This window comes from Lampris incognitus, chromosome 7, assembly GCF_029633865.1.
Source record: "Lampris incognitus isolate fLamInc1 chromosome 7, fLamInc1.hap2, whole genome shotgun sequence".
Taxonomy (NCBI): domain Eukaryota; kingdom Metazoa; phylum Chordata; class Actinopteri; order Lampriformes; family Lampridae; genus Lampris; species Lampris incognitus.
Genome location: NC_079217.1, coordinates 24927040 through 24945275, shown reverse-complemented (window position 1 = coordinate 24945275; position 18236 = coordinate 24927040). Strand labels below are relative to the sequence as shown.

The following is an 18236-nucleotide window of genomic DNA, read 5'->3' as shown; positions in this document are numbered from 1 at the left end:
AATATACACTCACCGGCCACTTTATTAGGCACACCTGTCCAACTGCTCATTAACGCACATTTCTAATCAGCCAATCACATGGCAGCAACTCAATGCATTTAGGCATGTAGACATGGCCAAGACGATCTGCTGCAGTTCAAACCGAGCATCAGAATGGGGAAGAAAGGTTATTTAAGTGACTTTGAACGTGGCATGGTTGTTTATGCCAGACAGGCTGGTCTGAGTATTTCAGAAACTGCTGATCTACTGGGATTTTCACGCACAACCATCTCTAGGGTTTACAGAGAATGGTCCAAAAAAGAGAAAATATCCAGTGAGCAGCAGTTCTGTGGGCGAAAATGCCTTGTTGATGCCAGAGGTCAGAGGAGAATGGCCAGACTGGTTCGAGCTGATAGAAAGGCAACAGTAACTCAAATAACCACTCATTACAACCGAGGTATGCAGAAGAGCATCTCTGAATGCACAACACGTCGAACCTTGAGGCAGATGGGCTACAGCAGCAGAAGACCACACCGGGTGCCACTCCTGTCAGCTAAGAACAGGAAACTGAGGCTACAATTCGCACAGGCTCACCAAAATTGGGCAATAGAAGATTGGAAAAACGTTGCCTGGTCTGATGAGTCTCGATTTCTGCTGCAACATTCGGATGGTAGGGTCAGAATTTGGCGTCAACAACATGAAAGCATGGATCCATCCTGCCTTGTATCAACGGTTCAGGCTGGTGGTGGTGGTGTAATGGTGTGGGGGATATTTTCTTGGCACACTTTGGGCCCCTTAGTACCAATTGAGCATCGTGTCAACGCCACAGCCTACCTGAGTATTGTTGCTGACCATGTCCATCCCTTTATGACCACAGTGTTCCCATCTTCTGATGGCTACTTCCAGCAGGATAACGCGCCATGTCATAAAGCTCGAATCATCTCACACTGGTTTCTTGAACATGACAATGAGTTCACTGTACTCAAATGGCCTCCACAGTCACCAGATCTCAATCCAATAGAGCACCTTGGGGATGTGGTGGACCGGGAGATTCACATCATGGATGTGCAGCCGACAAATCTGCAGCAACTGTGTGATGCTATCATGTCAATATGGACCAAACTCTCTGAGGAATGTTTCCAGTACCTTGTTGAATCTATGCCACGAAGGATTAAGGCAGTTCTGAAGGCAAAAGGGGGTCCAACCCGGTACTAGCAAGGTGTACCTAATAAAGTGGCCAGTGAGTGTATGTTTCCTGTAAAAAGGCAATTGCTGTTTCACATTGTTTGTGTGCAAACACTTTCCTTCTTTTAACACGGTGATTTAAACCCTTGATGTTCCAGCTCAAGAAATTTAGAACACTATCAATTTTCCTTAGCTGAGAGCATAGGTTGGTAAGGACAAATGATATTAACACTCCTAAAACAACACCGGCATTGAAAGATCTACCCCCCACCCTCCCATCCCACAACAACAAATACCCAGAGAACCCTAAACCCCATTGCCAGCCTCTCCCCAAACGATGGGCTCCACCCACCCTCAGCCACGCTCTCATCGAAATCTCGAGCTGGCCTCTCCGCAATTGAGAGACTGCATCCCACTCCCAAAAATATCTGCACCGCAAAGTGAACAATTATAAACCATAAGGAGAGAATAATCACCTTCTTTCTAAGCGTACTAGAAAAAAAAGACTTCCCGCTGAAAAAACAAATCACTAAAAAAAAATAACCCGTCTCTCCCCACTCTCGCCTGCTAGAACTGAAAAGGTATACGTTAAATGTTCTAATCCCCCCCAACCCGAATAAGAAAAGGGAAACAAATGTAATAATATTGTGATAATATTAATAATAATGTTTTACTTCAAAAACAAAACTAAGAAAAAAATTGAACTAAACAGGAATTATATGCAAAGATGACAAAGTAGGATGGATTTGAAACTAATATGGTGCGACATAATTAAAAACACAGTTATGATACAAGAATGAATTGAAAGGCTACATAAGCAACAGTATGATAAGTAAATAACCAACGAAAAAGAAAGTGAACTGTCCGACCTAGACGAAATTAGAAGAGGGGACAAAGCATGTATAAGTTAGTGGTAGACTCATCAACCGCCCAGCGTCAGTGTGTGCAGCAGTGAAATAGTACAAATCAAACGCTCCCCTCCAAAAATGCCTTGGCATCTTTCGGGATTGTAAAAGGCTTCTTAACGCCGTCAAGCTTGAAAGATAGCACTGCAGGGAAGTTCATCTGGAAACGAATGCCTTTCTTGATAAGTTCAGCGCAAACTGGGTTGAAGGCTCTCCGTGCGGACCGGACCAGCGGGGGGATGTCAGGAGGGATACGGAGAGGCTGGCCCTCATACTGGAGATTCCCTGGCAACTCCAGCACTTTGGGGATAAACTCTTCAAAAATGTTAAGGGCTCACTTCCCTCAACTGACTCCTTGAGGTTTAAAATCCTAACATTGTCCCGCCTGGAGCGTCTCTCCAAGTCTGTAACCTTTGCCGACAGCTCTGCGTTCATTTTCTCCAACGCGGCACATTTCCCGAGCAGCGGGGCTATTCCATCTTCCAAGGCGGAGGCGATACGTGCCTACGATTCAGTCTGACGTGCAGTGAGAAAATCGGTAGCCGCCGCAACATCGTCAACACGTTTGACCACGCTGCCAATTTTTGCATCCAGTCTCGCCTCAAATTTGGTGAAAACCTAATTGAACTTCTTTTGAATTCGCTGGCCCTCTTCTGCGACAACATGGGCGATGCGTTTAAGCAGAGCCTCCGACAAGATTCCAGGTAGCATAGCGCTAACGTTAGCTACAGGCCCGGTGCTAGCGTCATTTGAGGTAGAAGAACCCTCTGTTGTTTCACGGGCTTGGTCCGTTTTACTTTGTTTTTGTGGTTTTGGTATTTTTGGCGTGTTGATAGGGAGCGTTTGAGATAACTTTCCAACGGCTAGGCGAGGTGCGGTAGTTAATAGAAATGTAAGGCGGGGAGAGACAAAGTAAACACGGCTGATCACAGCGACGCCATTACCCGGAAGTCCACTTTGTTCCTTTTCAGGTACCTTCAGTAAGTGTCTGCGAGTTCTCCTGTATGTTGCCCCTTCTTGTGTTTGCACCTCATAGGATCTTGGAGCTGTTTCAGTCTGTCCTTTTGTTTTCTCTCAACTAACCCTGAAAAACATCAGCATAATCACCCTCTACATTTCTTGTGCCTTTGTCACTTTCATTTTTTACCTCATGAACACGTTTTACCAGACTTAATGCATTGCATATTTTATGTCCAATTATGGGTGGCTTGCAACCTTGCACAATTACACAAGGCACACCAAATCGCTCACCTTTTATGGACATTACCAAAGTGCATGTACCCATTGTATGGATAGGCTCCCCACTGCTCTCAGTTTCACTCCGTCCTTGGTGTTCACAATGGCTGGAATATCCGACCTGGCCAGGTCAGTTTCAGCCATTATGTTAGCCTGTGCGCCTGTGTCCAGCTTGAACCAGATGTTTGTTCCATTTACAGTGTACTCGGCAGTCCAATCCTCGTCCTTCACCGCACTGTAGACCATTCCCACGAAGAGGTCATCTGCAGCGTCACTGTCGTGGTCGATACAGTGGATCTTTCTCTGGACCCGTTTGCAGACCCTGGCGAAGTGGTTCTTTCTGCCACACTCTACATTCCTTCCCGAACGCCGGACATTGTTGTGGTCTGTGTTCCCCACCACAGCGCGAGCAGTGCCTCGTCTCCGGACTCTGCCACTTGCTCTTTTCGTGCTTTTCGCCACTCTGCTGCTTTGCTTTGTGCTTAGTTGTACAGTCTATTTCCATGACTGTCTTTCAGCTGACTACAGTCCATGCTTGTCAGTCTATTCTCTGTTAATTCTCTTTCCTGACACACTTGTATCGCGTTCTCTAGCGTCAAGTCAGCCTGTCTAAGTAATTTTTCGCCGACTCTTGTCACACATCCATCACTATCCTGTCACGAACCAGCGAGTCAGCTAAGCCGCCAAAATTGCACGACTGACTTTTCAACTTAACGTCCATTATAAATTCTTCCAACAGTCTCTGACCGGCTATTGCAAACATACCTTTCATATGTCTCATTTTTCTTTGGAATGCAAAAGGCTGCAAATCTATCCACCACCACATCAAAATCCACCTGTTGCTCCTCCGTTAGCTGCATGCCGTGACTAGCATAAGCTAACACTGATAGCACTAGTGTGACCGGTTATTTTCTTGCCCGGTGCGGGATTCGATACGAGTGTACTGCACCACAAGGCGACATCACTAACCGCTCGGCTAAAGGGTCAGACCCGTTAGCTAGGGGCTAACGTGTCTTATTAGTAGTTTACACTAGAAACTAAGGGTAGTACTTGCCGTTCGCCGTACAAATTTTTGGTCACTTAACTCGCCTGTTCACGAGTCTAACATGAGTTCGACAACTCCTGGTACCAAGTCTTGTTTCGTTGTCGAGTCTTAAAAACTATGAGACATAAGGAACCTTTACTCTCCATTTATTGCCCAATTCCCAACACCTGCGGCTGGTTCCCCGACCCGTACGACAATAGTTTTTCCCTAGGAAGAATCCGGAAAGTTCCCGCCCTCAGGTGCTAGGATTGGCCAGATCTGCCTGTCAGTCAACATTCCGGCTTCATCCTAGGAAAAACATATTCGTTTACCGTACACACAGTTAAGTTGGCACAGTTAGCTTGGTTGCAAACGTGGCTAATGGCTAACAGCTAGCTAGCGAACGTGGTTAGGGTTGTTGCGCGTTTGCATCGATCTGGCCAATCCTAGCGCCTGAGGGCGGGAACTTTCCCGGATACGCAAGTACGTCACGTGATACGCAGATCACATCATGACGTATGGTTCCAACCAAGAAGCGCATAGCTTCTGAACTGGCCAGAGAATAATACAGGGCCGCGGAACGCATTTCGAATGGGTAGGGCCAAGAATGACGTGACGCCCCCCCCCAAGCCACACTCGTAACGCATAACTTTATTTATTATTGCCGTTTTTATTTCTCCTGATTATAGCCTACACTTGAGTCACAATCAAATAGTATAATCAGTATGATCAGAAAGCATAAATCATTTGACACGTCAAGTCCAGTTGCATAGGATTAAAAAATGTCAACGCTCACCACCCCGTCTTAAACGTTCCCAAAGAAGTTCCTCCTTCTCTCGTTGTGCTGGATGAAGTCCCTGGCAATGGCGAGACCATCCACACTGGCCAAAGCATCCCTGTGTGTGTGGCTGCACCTCAAGTCATAGAGTCTCCTTTGAGTCATTGTTGACCTTAGATAAGTCTTCATACGACGAAGGGTTGAGAAAGATCTCTCGGCGCTGGCAGTTGACGCGGGAATTGTATTGTAGCGAATTTGGGGGACAACGCAACCACAGGAACTGCCGCGGCCGGGAAGCGAACCTGTCTCGCCCACACCGCAGGAGACATCGCTAACCGCTAGACTAAAGGGTCAGACCCGCCAGCCAGCGGCCAGCGTGTCTTCTTATCCATGCACGTTACAGTATAAACCGATTTCAACAGCCTGTTTACATCTGGCTATAGGCTCATAACGTTGAGGGTAGCGGCGGCAGAGGGGCTAGTTGGAGCAGCGACATTTAGAAATTCAACTTCTGGTTCCGCAGAGGGCTCATTGTGGGCTGGCGTGACGGTGGCTGTCTCAGCTACCTTGGTTAACTTTGACCCGAAGAAATCAGTTGTTTTTCGACGCTTCATCGTTCATTTTAACGTTACTATTGCTTAAAGTTTAGCGAACACACTAGCAGTTAGTCTACTTACATAGAGCGCTGGTCTTTTGTTCTGTGAAATTCACGTCCGTGTGACGCTAAGCTCACGTGACACAAATAACCAATCAATCATTAGGAAACAGAGTTTGTTGCTTGTGATAGGCTACGTACTGTACGTAGGCTTACAGCTAGTGGAAATTAGCCCGGGAAGCGCACAAAGTGCAATACATTAAGAATGTAACGTATTTGCGATTTGAATTTTTACACATGTTTATGTTTAATGCACGCCAAAGTAGGTATGGCCACGGCCCTACTGGCCATACCGGTTCCGCGGCCTATGGCTGATATTTCTGGTGAAGTAGAGTTGACATTCTCATGAGTGCTTTTATAGTTTAGTCTGTAAGGTAATTCAAGGATTCGGGCCATCACTCAACATTAATGTGTTTTGTGCCATCAAAAGTAACATTGTTTTTGCCTTATGGGCTTTAACTAAGTATGGAAAAACAACAACAGAGAGAACACATTTCAGCTTTTGCCAAATAAACGTTATGGCTCGCCCACCCCACGCCGGCAGCCAATCGGCTCGTCAGGGCCGGGCTTAGTCATCAGGGCTGGGCTTAAGTTTGGTGGCCTCCCACGTGCCCGTTGTCAGTTCGTGTTGTAACCTCCACGCAGTAGCGGCGACTCTCCTCTCACGGTCCTTTTCTCTACGAACTCATCCCGGCCCTTGGTTCATGTTTTTCCCTTGCAAGGTTTCCCCGTGGAAGTATCCTGCCTTGTTCCCGTTTGGATTACCCGCGAGTTTTTTTCCCCCTTGGACTTTCCGTTTTTTCCTTGTCGCTCATTGCCTTCCTATGTTTGAATAAAGTACGCCAGTTTTCAGCTAACCCCATCTCTGTCTGGTGTCGTGCACTTGGGGTCTTCCACAAACCCTAACAATAAACCAAGTAAAAACATTGAAAATGCCTCTGCAGTCACACTACGCATACAATACAGCATCTTAATTTCACAATGTGGCATCTCAGTGGGATACCATAAGGATGATAAATGATCTATTTGATTTATTGGGTGCTTATGGCTCTACTGAGAGAAGCATTTGGCCTGCTGGGTGTTATAATGCCGCAGGAAAGTCAGTTCTGCCACTTACACTCCTATTTTTTCCATCGTCATCATGCAGCAATCCCAAACACCAGTTACAGATAGAAACAGCATGCTCCTGTAAAGAGTAGAGACAGGGAAAGTTTGAATCAAGTTTTACATGCATATCATCATATCATCACAGGCAGACCGCTCACATTATATCTTGCTACTTTCTTTATTTCGCTCCTTTCTAGTTTTTCATCTTTTCCATGGTTTAGTTTCAGTGTTGTAGTATCTATCCTTTTGTATATCTGACTGATATATACATTTTCTTTCTTTTTTTAGGGACGTCCGGATGGACGGCCTAGTTGAGGTGAGATGAGGTGATATATAAAATGTAGTGAATTAGAATCACTACAAATGTAGCGAATTCGGGGGGCAGCCGGGACACAGACCTGGATCTCCCGCACGATGGGCGACTGCATTAAGCCAGTCGACTAAAGGATCCAACCCGTTAGCCAAGGGCTAGCGAGTCTAGTAATCCTTACACTACCCGCCTCCATAGGGAAGTGCGTCCCCGCACTTCAGCATATCAGCTCCCTCACACCTCTGGACGCACACGCTTCCTATGGCCTCATGGTCTCACCATCCCACATCTGACACCAATTTAGCAAATTCAAGGGCAGCCGGGAATTGAACCCGGATAGCCCACACCACGGGCGACTGCGCTAACCAGCCAACTAAAGGGTCTGACCCGTTAATCCAAGGGCTACCGAGTCTACTCCTCCGTGGTCATTACACTACACCCTCCTTCGGGAAGCGCGTCCCCACGCTTCAGCTGTCTTCTTAACCTAGCTTCTATTACTCTTTCCGATATCTTCATGCTGTGGCTGATCAACTTTATACCTCTGTAGTTACTACAGCTCTGCACATCGCCCTTATTCTTGAAAATCGGTACCAGTATGCTCCTTCTCCACTCCTCAGGCATCCTCTCACTTTCCAGGATTGTGTTAAACAATCTAGTTAAAAATTCCACTGCCATCTCTCCTAAACATCTCCATGCCTCCACAGGTATGTCATCAGGACCAACCGACTTTCCACTCTTCATCCTCTTCATAGCTGCCCTCACTTCCTCCTTGCTAATGCATGCATTTCCTGATTCACTATCCCGTCATCATCTAACCTTCTCTCTCTCATATTTTTTATTAATCAGTCCCTCAAAGTACTCCTTTCACCTTTTCAACATACTCTCCTCGCGTGTCAGCACATTTCCATCTCTATCCTTGATCGCCCTAACCTGCTGCACATCCTTCCCAGCTCGGTCCCTCTGTCTACCCAATCAGCACAAGTCTTTTCTCCTTCCTTAATCTCATACAACTCACCAAATGCTTTTTCCTTTGCCTTTGCCACCTCTCTCGTCCCTTTATGCTGCATCTCATTGTACTCCTTTCTACATTCTTCATCTCTCTAACCATCCCACTTCTTCTTTGCCAACTTCATCCTCTGTATACTTCACTGTACTTCCTCATTCCACCACCAAATCTCCTTTTCTTCCTTCCTCTAACCAGATAAAATAATACCTACCCACCACCTCCTCATCACCTCTGTTCCCTTCACCAACATGCCCATTGAAGTTCACTCCACTCACCATTCTCTTCTCCTTGGGTACACGCTCCATCACTTCATCCAACTCACTCCAGAATTATTCTTTCTCTTCCATCTCACACCCAACTTGCGGGGCATATGCACTGATAACATTCATCAACACACCTTCGATTTCCAGCTTCATACTCATCATTCTGTCTGACACTCTCTTCACCTCCAACACACTCTTGACATACTCTTCCTTCAGAATTACCCCTACCCCATATCTCCTCCCATTCGCACCATGGTAGGAGAGTTTGAACCCTCCTCCGATGCGCCTGGCCTTACTTCCCCCTTCCACCTGGTCTCTTGCACACACAGTATACCTACCTTTCTTCTCTCCATCATAATCAGTCAGCTCTTTCCCTTACCAGTCATAGTACCAACATTCAAAGTTCTGACTCTCACCTCCACACTCTTACCCTTCCTCCCCTCCCGCTGCCTCTGCCCATGCTTTCCCTTCTCCTTCTCCTTCACCCAACAGTAGCATAGTTTCCACTGGCACCCTGCTGGCCAACAGTACTGGTGGCAGTCATTTATAACCCGGGCCTTGGCCGATCCAGTTTGGAAATCTGGTTTATGATCCGCATATTTGATTTGGCAAAGGTTTTATGCCGGATGCCCTTCCTGATGCAACCCTCCCCATTTATCCAGGCTTGTGACCGACACTAAGAATGCATTGGCTTGTGCATCCTCAGTGGCTGGGTTGTGGAAGTGCCTTAGACCCCAGCATTAAAACTCCGCTATAAAAATACAATTTTAAGAGTAGGATTAATCACAGTCACAGCTGGAAATAAACTCAGTAGCTACAACAAAATATTTCCCATGGCTGAGCTATATTTTTCTACCATTTTTTAAAATTGCTTTAGAATGAATAAATGTCATTCACCTACATTCATTTTATACCATGAAAACTGTGACCGTTAAACACATCTGAAGTCTTTTAATAAGGGCTTCTTCTTCTGGTAGGTGAAAAAAGGGGTGGTTTGTCACCAAGTCGGCGCACTGGAGAAAGGGAGATACACATGACAGATCTGCCCTCTACTGAGTGCACTCTTCTAGTTTGTTTTGTGCCATGTGGTTTGCATGTGCAATCTGGTTGCTGAGCATCATAAAGGAAGATCTGATGGTGATGCTGCAATAGCTGCTTTTGTGCACAGTGGTGTGTGCGTTGTGGTTGTTGATGATCACCTGTCTTGTTGGTGTTGATCCAGTAGTGCCTATGTAGTGTGTGATAGTGTAGTTTGTATGTAGCTAAGTTGGATGTATCGGCACCCATATGAGAATTTATGTGTGTGTGTGAGGGGGGGGGGTCATTACTGAAGGCCCTGACTGAACCCCATGGTATGGTACTGGATAAATGCTAGTCTATAAATATATGAAATACATTACTTCCTATGCACCAGTAAAGATTCTACGGGAAAGCACAGTGTGTGCTCAGAAATTGACTAATAGGCAAATCCATGTAACACAGTTTTTGTTTTGTTTTGTTTTTTTCTCACTTCCATTGGGGCTCGGGGGGATATTTTCAAAACTAATGGCAATTAAAAGGTAATATTTTATCTAAAAACATTCTTGTATGCAGCTTTAACATGTGAATGTCACTGTATGCCTGTCAATTGTGTGCAATTTTTTGCATAGGTCCTTGCACACAACCTGGCATATAAACCATGGATACATATTTTAGGATGTAGCAGAATATACAGTATTTCACTACTGCTACAAAGTTGAAACTGGTCCTGGAACTGATAGGATACTAAATACTGCATTTCGATTGAGAGAAAAAAAAATGTCTATGCTACCCACCTGCCTAAACTATCCAAGCAGAGTACATTTGTTAGGTGGCAATCCACACCAAAGAAAGTAGTTTTCAGTATCACATATCAATACCTTTCTTACCTGAATGGTTCGGGAGGTGATAGTGGAAAGGTTGAACATCAGCCCAAGCATAGGATAAATGATTTCTTTGTAATCACCCTCTCCACACTGTTTCTGGAATTGCAAGCAGTAAATTATACATGTGAAATAACACATAAAGTGAAAATGTGCAGCAGTAAATTGTTCATGACGTATCAAAAAAGAGAATGTTTTATGTTGTTGAAAGATGGCTTCCTTCTCTGACAAAGTGAACAAAGAAGCAAGAATTACTGTGGTTTCAGAATTCAAATGGAATATCTTTGACCTGTGTCCTTAATGCATCAATAATCATATTCACCATGGCTAAAAGAAAGCCCTCCCAACAGTTTGGACAGTGAGCCATATTGTGGCGAATGACATCGTCTTTAGCCAGGCTGCCAATTATTGGTATCAGAGATTGAAGGATATGCTCACTGTACCTGTTGATATCTCTCTGAAAATGTCATAATCATACGCACGCACACACACACACACACACACACACACACACACACACACACACACACACACACACATAAATATATCAAAGACCTTAGTTATATTTGGACTATGTCTATTACAATAACTCACCTTGATACAACTGTCTATCCAACTATCTTACCAGTTTTGTTGTAAAAGGGGCAGCAATGCATTCTGTAAACAAGTCCCTCAGCTTCATTCGAAATCTATTAAAAAAAAAAGAGAAAGAAATAATCCATATAAACCCTCCTAGATGCAAGATATCAGATAATGGTTGAATTGTTTGCATTGTCCACTATCTAACAAAATAGTTTACTTTTGATCAAAATCACAAGAACATTTGTCCACGTTGAGCAGCAGGGTTTGGGAGATTGGGAAGTACTGGTTAAGATATATCTACAGTATATTTATGATTATGAGAAATACATATATGTGCACAGATTAAAGTAAGCGGTTTGGATAATGGATAGATGGACATAGTATATGTGCTTGAGGAGAAAAACAAGCTATATCTAAGATCTGCGTTAGGATTTGCATGCATTAGGTTTAAAAGATGATGGTTAAGCTGAAGGTGTCCCTATAATCTGGATTTCAGGTAGAAAATTAGCAAATTACAAGAATCAAGACTTTTTAGGCAATAAAGAGTATCAAACTGCACATGACTTTTTTTTCTTGATGACACAGCTAAGGATTTATTCAAATATCTAAAACTATTATATTTGCATTTCTTTTTGGAGAGTTAAATGGATTGACAGAAATAAGCTTTTGTAATTTTGTTAGCTCATTATAAATAAAAATACAGGTCATCTTTACTCATATTGTTAAAATAAAAAAAGATCAGCATAAAAATTAACCTTTCACAGCCTTAAAAATATGCTGAGACTTCAGGTTAACTTATTCAAAGAGTCAACTTTCATTTCCAAAGACATATTAAATGGAAGGGGAAAATACATATATTCATAAATTAACTTCAGATTTATACTAATCACATCATATTACTTCTTTGTGTTTATCTATTTATGTCAGTCTGACATTTCTATGGGTTTTTAGCAGAAAGAGCAAGACTTTCACTTGGCTGTAGAGTACATGACACTACTAAACTCAGGTGTAGTTTTTCTCCTGGAACAAAAGAAGTGGGAAAAAAAGGATCTCCCTATTTCACATCTCTCATAGCTCTGCTTGTTTCCTGTCATGTTACGGAGCCTGCCTTGTCCTCCCTTCTTTATTTTCATGAAGCAACAGAAAGTGAGACAGGCTATGATACTGAATGGCTTTTGCTTTCAAGTGAGATTATTAACATGTGGCTTTATTGAAGATGTCAAACATTGCATTCATTTAGAGGTGCTCCCCTGACCCATGTTGCATTTCAACATGTCTGATATATATGGTGATATGACAAATGGAAGGGTTGTAGACTGTGAAGGCAATTTGTCTGCCATATAATCATATATGATGTTTGCTTACTTTTAATCTTTGACCATGTTTAACTTTACTCTATATTGCATAGATAGATGCTTAAAGTTCATATGTAACAGAACAAAGGTATTGCTATAAAGTGTCTTCTCCATGTGAACAAATAAAGGCCCATTATTAACTGTTAGCTGATAGCAGACAAATGTATGAGAAACTCAGAGTGCAGCAAAGTCTGTACATACTAACTGGAGAGATGGCCTTGGTGGGATGTGAGCTGGATTACATGAGATAAGGAGGAGAAGAACAGCCCTATAAGAGAGACTGTACTGTGCTGATCAGCACACACTTAAGTATCTATACTTTGTGTATCTGTTCATGAACATATTAAAGTGTGACAATATTGTAAAAGATTTTTGTCTCGCTCTTCATTTATTGTCAAAGTGGAATTAAATAACTGCCATGACATCACCATCTGGTGAATCAGAACTAATCGTACTGAGGTTCTGAAGACTGAGTGTATTTCCCATCAATCACATTTATCAAAACAATGAATAAGGCAATAAGAGAGACAGGGCTGTGTTTCTTTCATACTTGGTTTCTGATGCAAAGTTTTCCAGAATAGTCAGCGCAATGTTCTCCTGCTGCTGCTCTGGCTTCAAGATGCATGCCATTAGATTCTTCACCAACCTTTATATTCACATTAAGAGTATAGAAAGACAGAGAAAGATAAAGGGAGTGAGAGGGGGAGGGGGAACTCAAAAGGGGAAACATATGAGCAGTGCAAATTAGCACAGTGATGAATACAAACATGATTTTAATTCAAGCTCTACAGAAGCAAGGAGGTACATGAAATACAATGGGTTATTGATGATTTAAAACTTGCAAACAGGGGTTCAACTCCTGTGGTCTCTAGGCCACTTTTATAATTTCCCTTTCCCATGAATGCCTGGATTTCAAGTTCGAGTTTTAAATATCTTATGCCATTTCATTCAAATGTGGTGACAACATGACGCAATTTCTTACATGTGCAAATTCACGTTGTCAATAACCAAACTTCTGCTGTGTGGTGTTTGTGAGTATAAGCGGAGCAATGCCAGACATTCTAGACGCACTGAGACGTGTTCTGATGCTAACAAACCAACAATGGATTTGCTGGAAACTGGGCAGATCATCAGCATCTTCTGGTTTTCATCTGAAGACGGCAAAAAAAAAAAAAAAGGCAGTGCTATGTTTTGAGATTAAAGGGATGGTTTGGTTTTTAGCACATATCCAGCTTTCATGGACAAATTCAACAGATTTTAATGTCTGTGCATGCAGTTTAAGGGTAAGTTTGAAGAAAGTCGAGTTCAATTCTCAAGAGGTCTACATACCATTTCTATTGCAAATCACCCTCCACAGTTTCAACACAGACAAGCACAGCTCTCGGCTGTACGGTTCTCTTGATGTCTGTGATAGGCAACTGTGAAGAAAACATGAATGTTCTTTCAGTGTCACCACATCATTATGAAAGTTAATCACTCATGTAACTGATAAAGGGATTAATGCATTATGAATTATTTTATTCTTGATATTAGGCAACTAAAGCAATGCCCTGAGGGCACCAGTTCAAACTGCCCTCTGAGAGGTTGACCAGGCAAGGAAGGCATTTCTCAAGATTTTGCTTATTTGGGCCTGGCTTACAGTAGCTCACAGGCCTACGGATTATTTGCACCAAACTGAAATTTCAATGTCTTTGCACCATCCAGTTTATAAACAACCTGGACACTATGGCCCAATCCCAATTCCCTCCACCTCCCTCCCTCCCCGGTCGGTCGGGGCGCCTGCCCAGGGGGGAGGGGGGATTTTACCCTATTTCTTAAATTCTACCCATCAATTTACGTGACTTAAGAAAGTAAAGAGTGCCTTCCTGGTGATTTTAATCCCCTCTCCCTCTCCTTCTGTTCTCAGTATCCCCATCAGATTCCAGTCCCATCCTGCCTCTCGGACTTTATCCTATAACCTTTCTCTTTCCATTTCATACACGTTACAATGCAATATTACATGTTCAGCGTTTTCTTTAACTCCACAGTTCTCACATTTATCACTGTCCCTTTTCCCCATTATAAACAAAGTGCCATTTAATCCTGTGTGATCCAATCTTAGTCTTGTTACGATGATTTCCTCCCTTCTGTTCCTTTCTTTATTGTTCTTTGTTATGACAGACTTTTGTATTTCGTAATACACCCTTCCTTTCTGGTCTTCCTCCCGTCTTTTCTGCCATATCTCCATTCCTTTCCTCTTAATCACACTGCGTGAGTTCGCAAAGTATTCTGGGAATTTTCTTGTACCACTCCGTTTGGAGTATGCACCTGAAAACACTCGTTTGGAGGGCCATTTGGAGGGCTGGATGACCACTACCCCTCGATCCCCAAAAGTTACGGGACAGCCACAGAGGGGTAGGGCCAAGTGGTGGGGCCAAGGGGGGGGGGGTGGATTGGGCCTGTGTCTCAGCTTGAATAATGGCTGTGACAAAACTGCAGGGACAAAGTGGGAAAGTAGTAGGTTAATAATACCTTCACTAATCTGACATGAGGGAGTTAAAATTTGTGTCTTGTTTTACAAAACTCCCTTTTTTAGGACATAACACTGGCTCTAGGGCTTATTCCAGAACCAATCAAAATCTTTGCCCCATTTGTGTGCATGATATGTTAACATTGCATTAAACAAAGAACAAGGAATGGGGGGAGAGGGGGGGTAGACACAAATGAGTTATTCCCAGTTGGGTCAATCTTTGACTCTCTTGGTTTGTGCCTGTCACTGAGTCTATCTGTCAGACAGCCACTGAGGGCTGTCAGCTGCCTCTCCCTCTGGTCTCCTTACCTCCTCACCGTGTCATTGCCACTGATGATAGTGAAGCCATTGTTCAATCTGAACAGGGTCTGGCCAGTGCCTGTTAGGACAGAACAGTAGGCAGTGTAAGAGCACAGAGAACTTCTCTCTCCCATTTATCATCACCAGGCACCCTCCAGGTTTCACAAAAAGACACCCTCTCACTTTTAGATCAGCCAGTCTCCCTCACTAGTTTATGGTCAAGGGCATGACAGAACTGAATAAATAAAAGATGTTGAGAACGAGACGGAATGAATGGTCCATTTTCCCCTGATAATGAAATAGAGTCCATTGACAGACTAGAACAGATTAGCAGAGAGCACAGAGGGAGTGTATAGAGGGAAGAGAGCCTGTAATTTCAGTCCTGCCATTCCAATTCCTTCACCTTGGAGAGCCTCTCTGTTTTGAGTTATGCAGGTTTTGCCCTTTCCACTGAATAGCACTAAACACATGCATTGAATCGTCTGACAATATACTCATACTGTATATCCAAATGAAAGAGAATTAGCATTCTGGTGCGAAATGTCTGTTTTTTTTTACAGTGGCCAAGAAGTGCAAAACACAAAGTCACAAAAAAAAATTAAGAAAAATAATGTATTCTAATTTTCACAATGTTTTTGCACATTTCTTTTTTTTTTCCTTATGTTCTCGTATCATATCTCAGGGCTGATTTTTTAAAATATGGACATGTTCCAGGCGTATCAGCGGAATTTCACAGGGTACACGTCAGGCTAATTAAGGGATCGACTGAGTTTTCCTCTTCAACTTAAGACTTTTTTTTTACATTCCAAACATCCTGCCAGAATGTTTGATGCCAATTTCAACATGGGTCCAAGCCCACACAAACTTTTGGTAAAGCACAAATCATGAACCTAGACTTGAAAGATGGCTGAAGAGATAGAGATCATTTGTAGTTAACGATGGATTTGCAGATTATAACAATGGATTTTCATGGATATGGAAAAGATGAAAAAACATTGTGAAATGTTTTTGCATCTTTGAGGTCGTGAGGCAAATTTTTTATTTTTGATAGTGGGCTGATATTGTGATATTGGGCCATTGGGCTGTGATATTGTGATATTGGGCTATACAAATAAAATTGATTTGATTTTTGATTTGAAAACAGAATTTGTTTTTCAAAATGTTTTTTTGTCTTAGAGTTTTTGTGTTTGTCTTATTTGTTCAGTGTTCTCTTGATGTTTATTGTGTTTTCTTATGCTTTTGTGTTTTGTTAAAGTTTTGGTTTCCTCAATATTTTTGTGTTTTCTTGAAGTTTTTGTGTGCCATGAAATTGCCTTGCCATGACTTTGCCCCCTCCCTCCTTCACACACCCACTTTTTTCTTCCCTTTGTTTTATAACTGTTTATTTATTTAATTTAATATAATTTATTTTGTTTTATTTATTCATTCAGTATGCATTGTATGTATGTATGTATGTATGTATACACACACACACACACACACACACACACACACACACATAAAACTTTGTTAAAAGAAACACTCAATGGTAGGGAAAGTGCTCAACAAATGAGGAGCAAAATAATCTAGTGATTCAAGTAAATTCTTTATTAGACAATACAAGCCTGTTTCATGCCGTAAGTAATCATCAACTGTCCATGGACAAGCTTGTCATCAATGGACAGCTGATGGCTGCTTATGGCATGAAACAAGGCTTTCCCACTCATAAAGAATTTACTTGAATCACTGGATTATGTATATATATTTTTTTTCATCCCACAACCCTGACAGCAGGGCTGTGGGATGAAATATATATATATATATATATATATATATATATATATATATATATATATATATATATAAACTACCGTTCAAAAGTTTGGGGTCACCCAAACAATTTTGTGTTTTCCATGAAAAGTCACACTTATTCACCACCATATGTTGTGAAATGAATAGAAAATAGAGTCAAGACATTGACAAGGTTAGAAATAATGATTTGTATTTGAAATAAGATTTTTTTTACATCAAACTTTGCTTTCGTCAAAGAATCCTCCATTTGCAGCAATTACAGCATTGCAGACCTTTGGCATTCTAGCTGTTAATTTGTTGAGGTAATCTGGAGAAATTGCACCCCACGCTTCCAGAAGCAGCTCCCACAAGTTGGATTGGTTGGATGGGCACTTCTTGCGTACCATACGGTCAAGCTGCTCCCACAACAGCTCAATGGGGTTCAGATCTGGTGACTGCGCTGGCCACTCCATTACCGATAGAATACCAGCTGCCTGCTTCTGCTCTAAATAGTTCTTGCACAATTTGGAGGTGTGTTTAGGGTCATTGTCCTGTTGTAGGATGAAATTGGCTCCAATCAAGCGCTGTCCACTGGGTATGGCATGGCGTTGCAAAATGGAGTGATAGCCTTCCTTATTCAGAATCCCTTTTACCCTGTACAAATCTCCCACCTTACCAGCACCAAAGCAACCCCAGACCATCACATTACCTCCACCATGCTTAACAGATGGCGTCAGGCATTCTTCCAGCATCTTTTCATTTGTTCTGCGTCTCACAAACGTTCTTCTTTGTGATCCAAACACCTCAAACTTGGATTCATCCGTCCACAACACTTTTTTCCAGTCTTCCTCTGTCCAATGTCTGTGTTCTTTTGCCCATCTTAATCTTTTTCTTTTATTGGTCAGTCTCAGATATGGCTTTTTCTTTGCCACTCTGCCCTGAAGCCCAGAATCCCGCAGCCGCCTCTTCACTGTAGATGTTGACACTGGTGTTTTGCGGGTACTATTTAATGAAGATGCCAGTTGGGGACCTGTGAGGCGTCTGTTTCTCAAACTAGAGACTCTAATGTACTTATCTTCTTGCTCAGTTGTGCAACGCGGCCTCCCACTTCTTTTTCTACTCTGGTTAGAGCCTGTTTGTGCTGTCCTCTGAAGGGAGTAGTACACACCGGTGTAGGAAATCTTCAATTTCTTAGCAATTTCTCGCATGGAATAGCCTTCATTTCTAAGAACAAGAATAGACTGTCGAGTTTCAGATGAAAGTTCTCTTTTTCTGGCCATTTTGAGCGTTTAATTGACCCCACAAATGTGATGCTCCAGAAACTCAATCTGCTCAAAGGAAGGTCAGTTTTGTAGCTTCTGTAACGAGCTA

At 42.7% G+C, this 18236-nt stretch overlaps 1 protein-coding gene across 1 annotated transcript in view; it reads right to left on the bottom strand.

Annotated features, from left to right (window-relative positions):
• ttc12 (tetratricopeptide repeat domain 12) overlaps positions 1–18236 on the bottom strand; it is a 51011-nt gene that overhangs the window by 20261 nt on the left and 12514 nt on the right. Inside the window, exons 10-17 of the mRNA XM_056284083.1 lie at positions 15105–15174; positions 13616–13704; positions 13269–13437; positions 12837–12932; positions 10975–11038; positions 10672–10806; positions 10356–10448; positions 6880–6948 (exon numbers count right to left, since the gene is read on the bottom strand). Coding sequence (XP_056140058.1) covers positions 6880–6948; positions 10356–10448; positions 10672–10806; positions 10975–11038; positions 12837–12932; positions 13269–13437; positions 13616–13704; positions 15105–15174 — 785 coding nt within the window. The remainder of the gene's footprint in view (positions 1–6879; positions 6949–10355; positions 10449–10671; positions 10807–10974; positions 11039–12836; positions 12933–13268; positions 13438–13615; positions 13705–15104; positions 15175–18236) is intronic.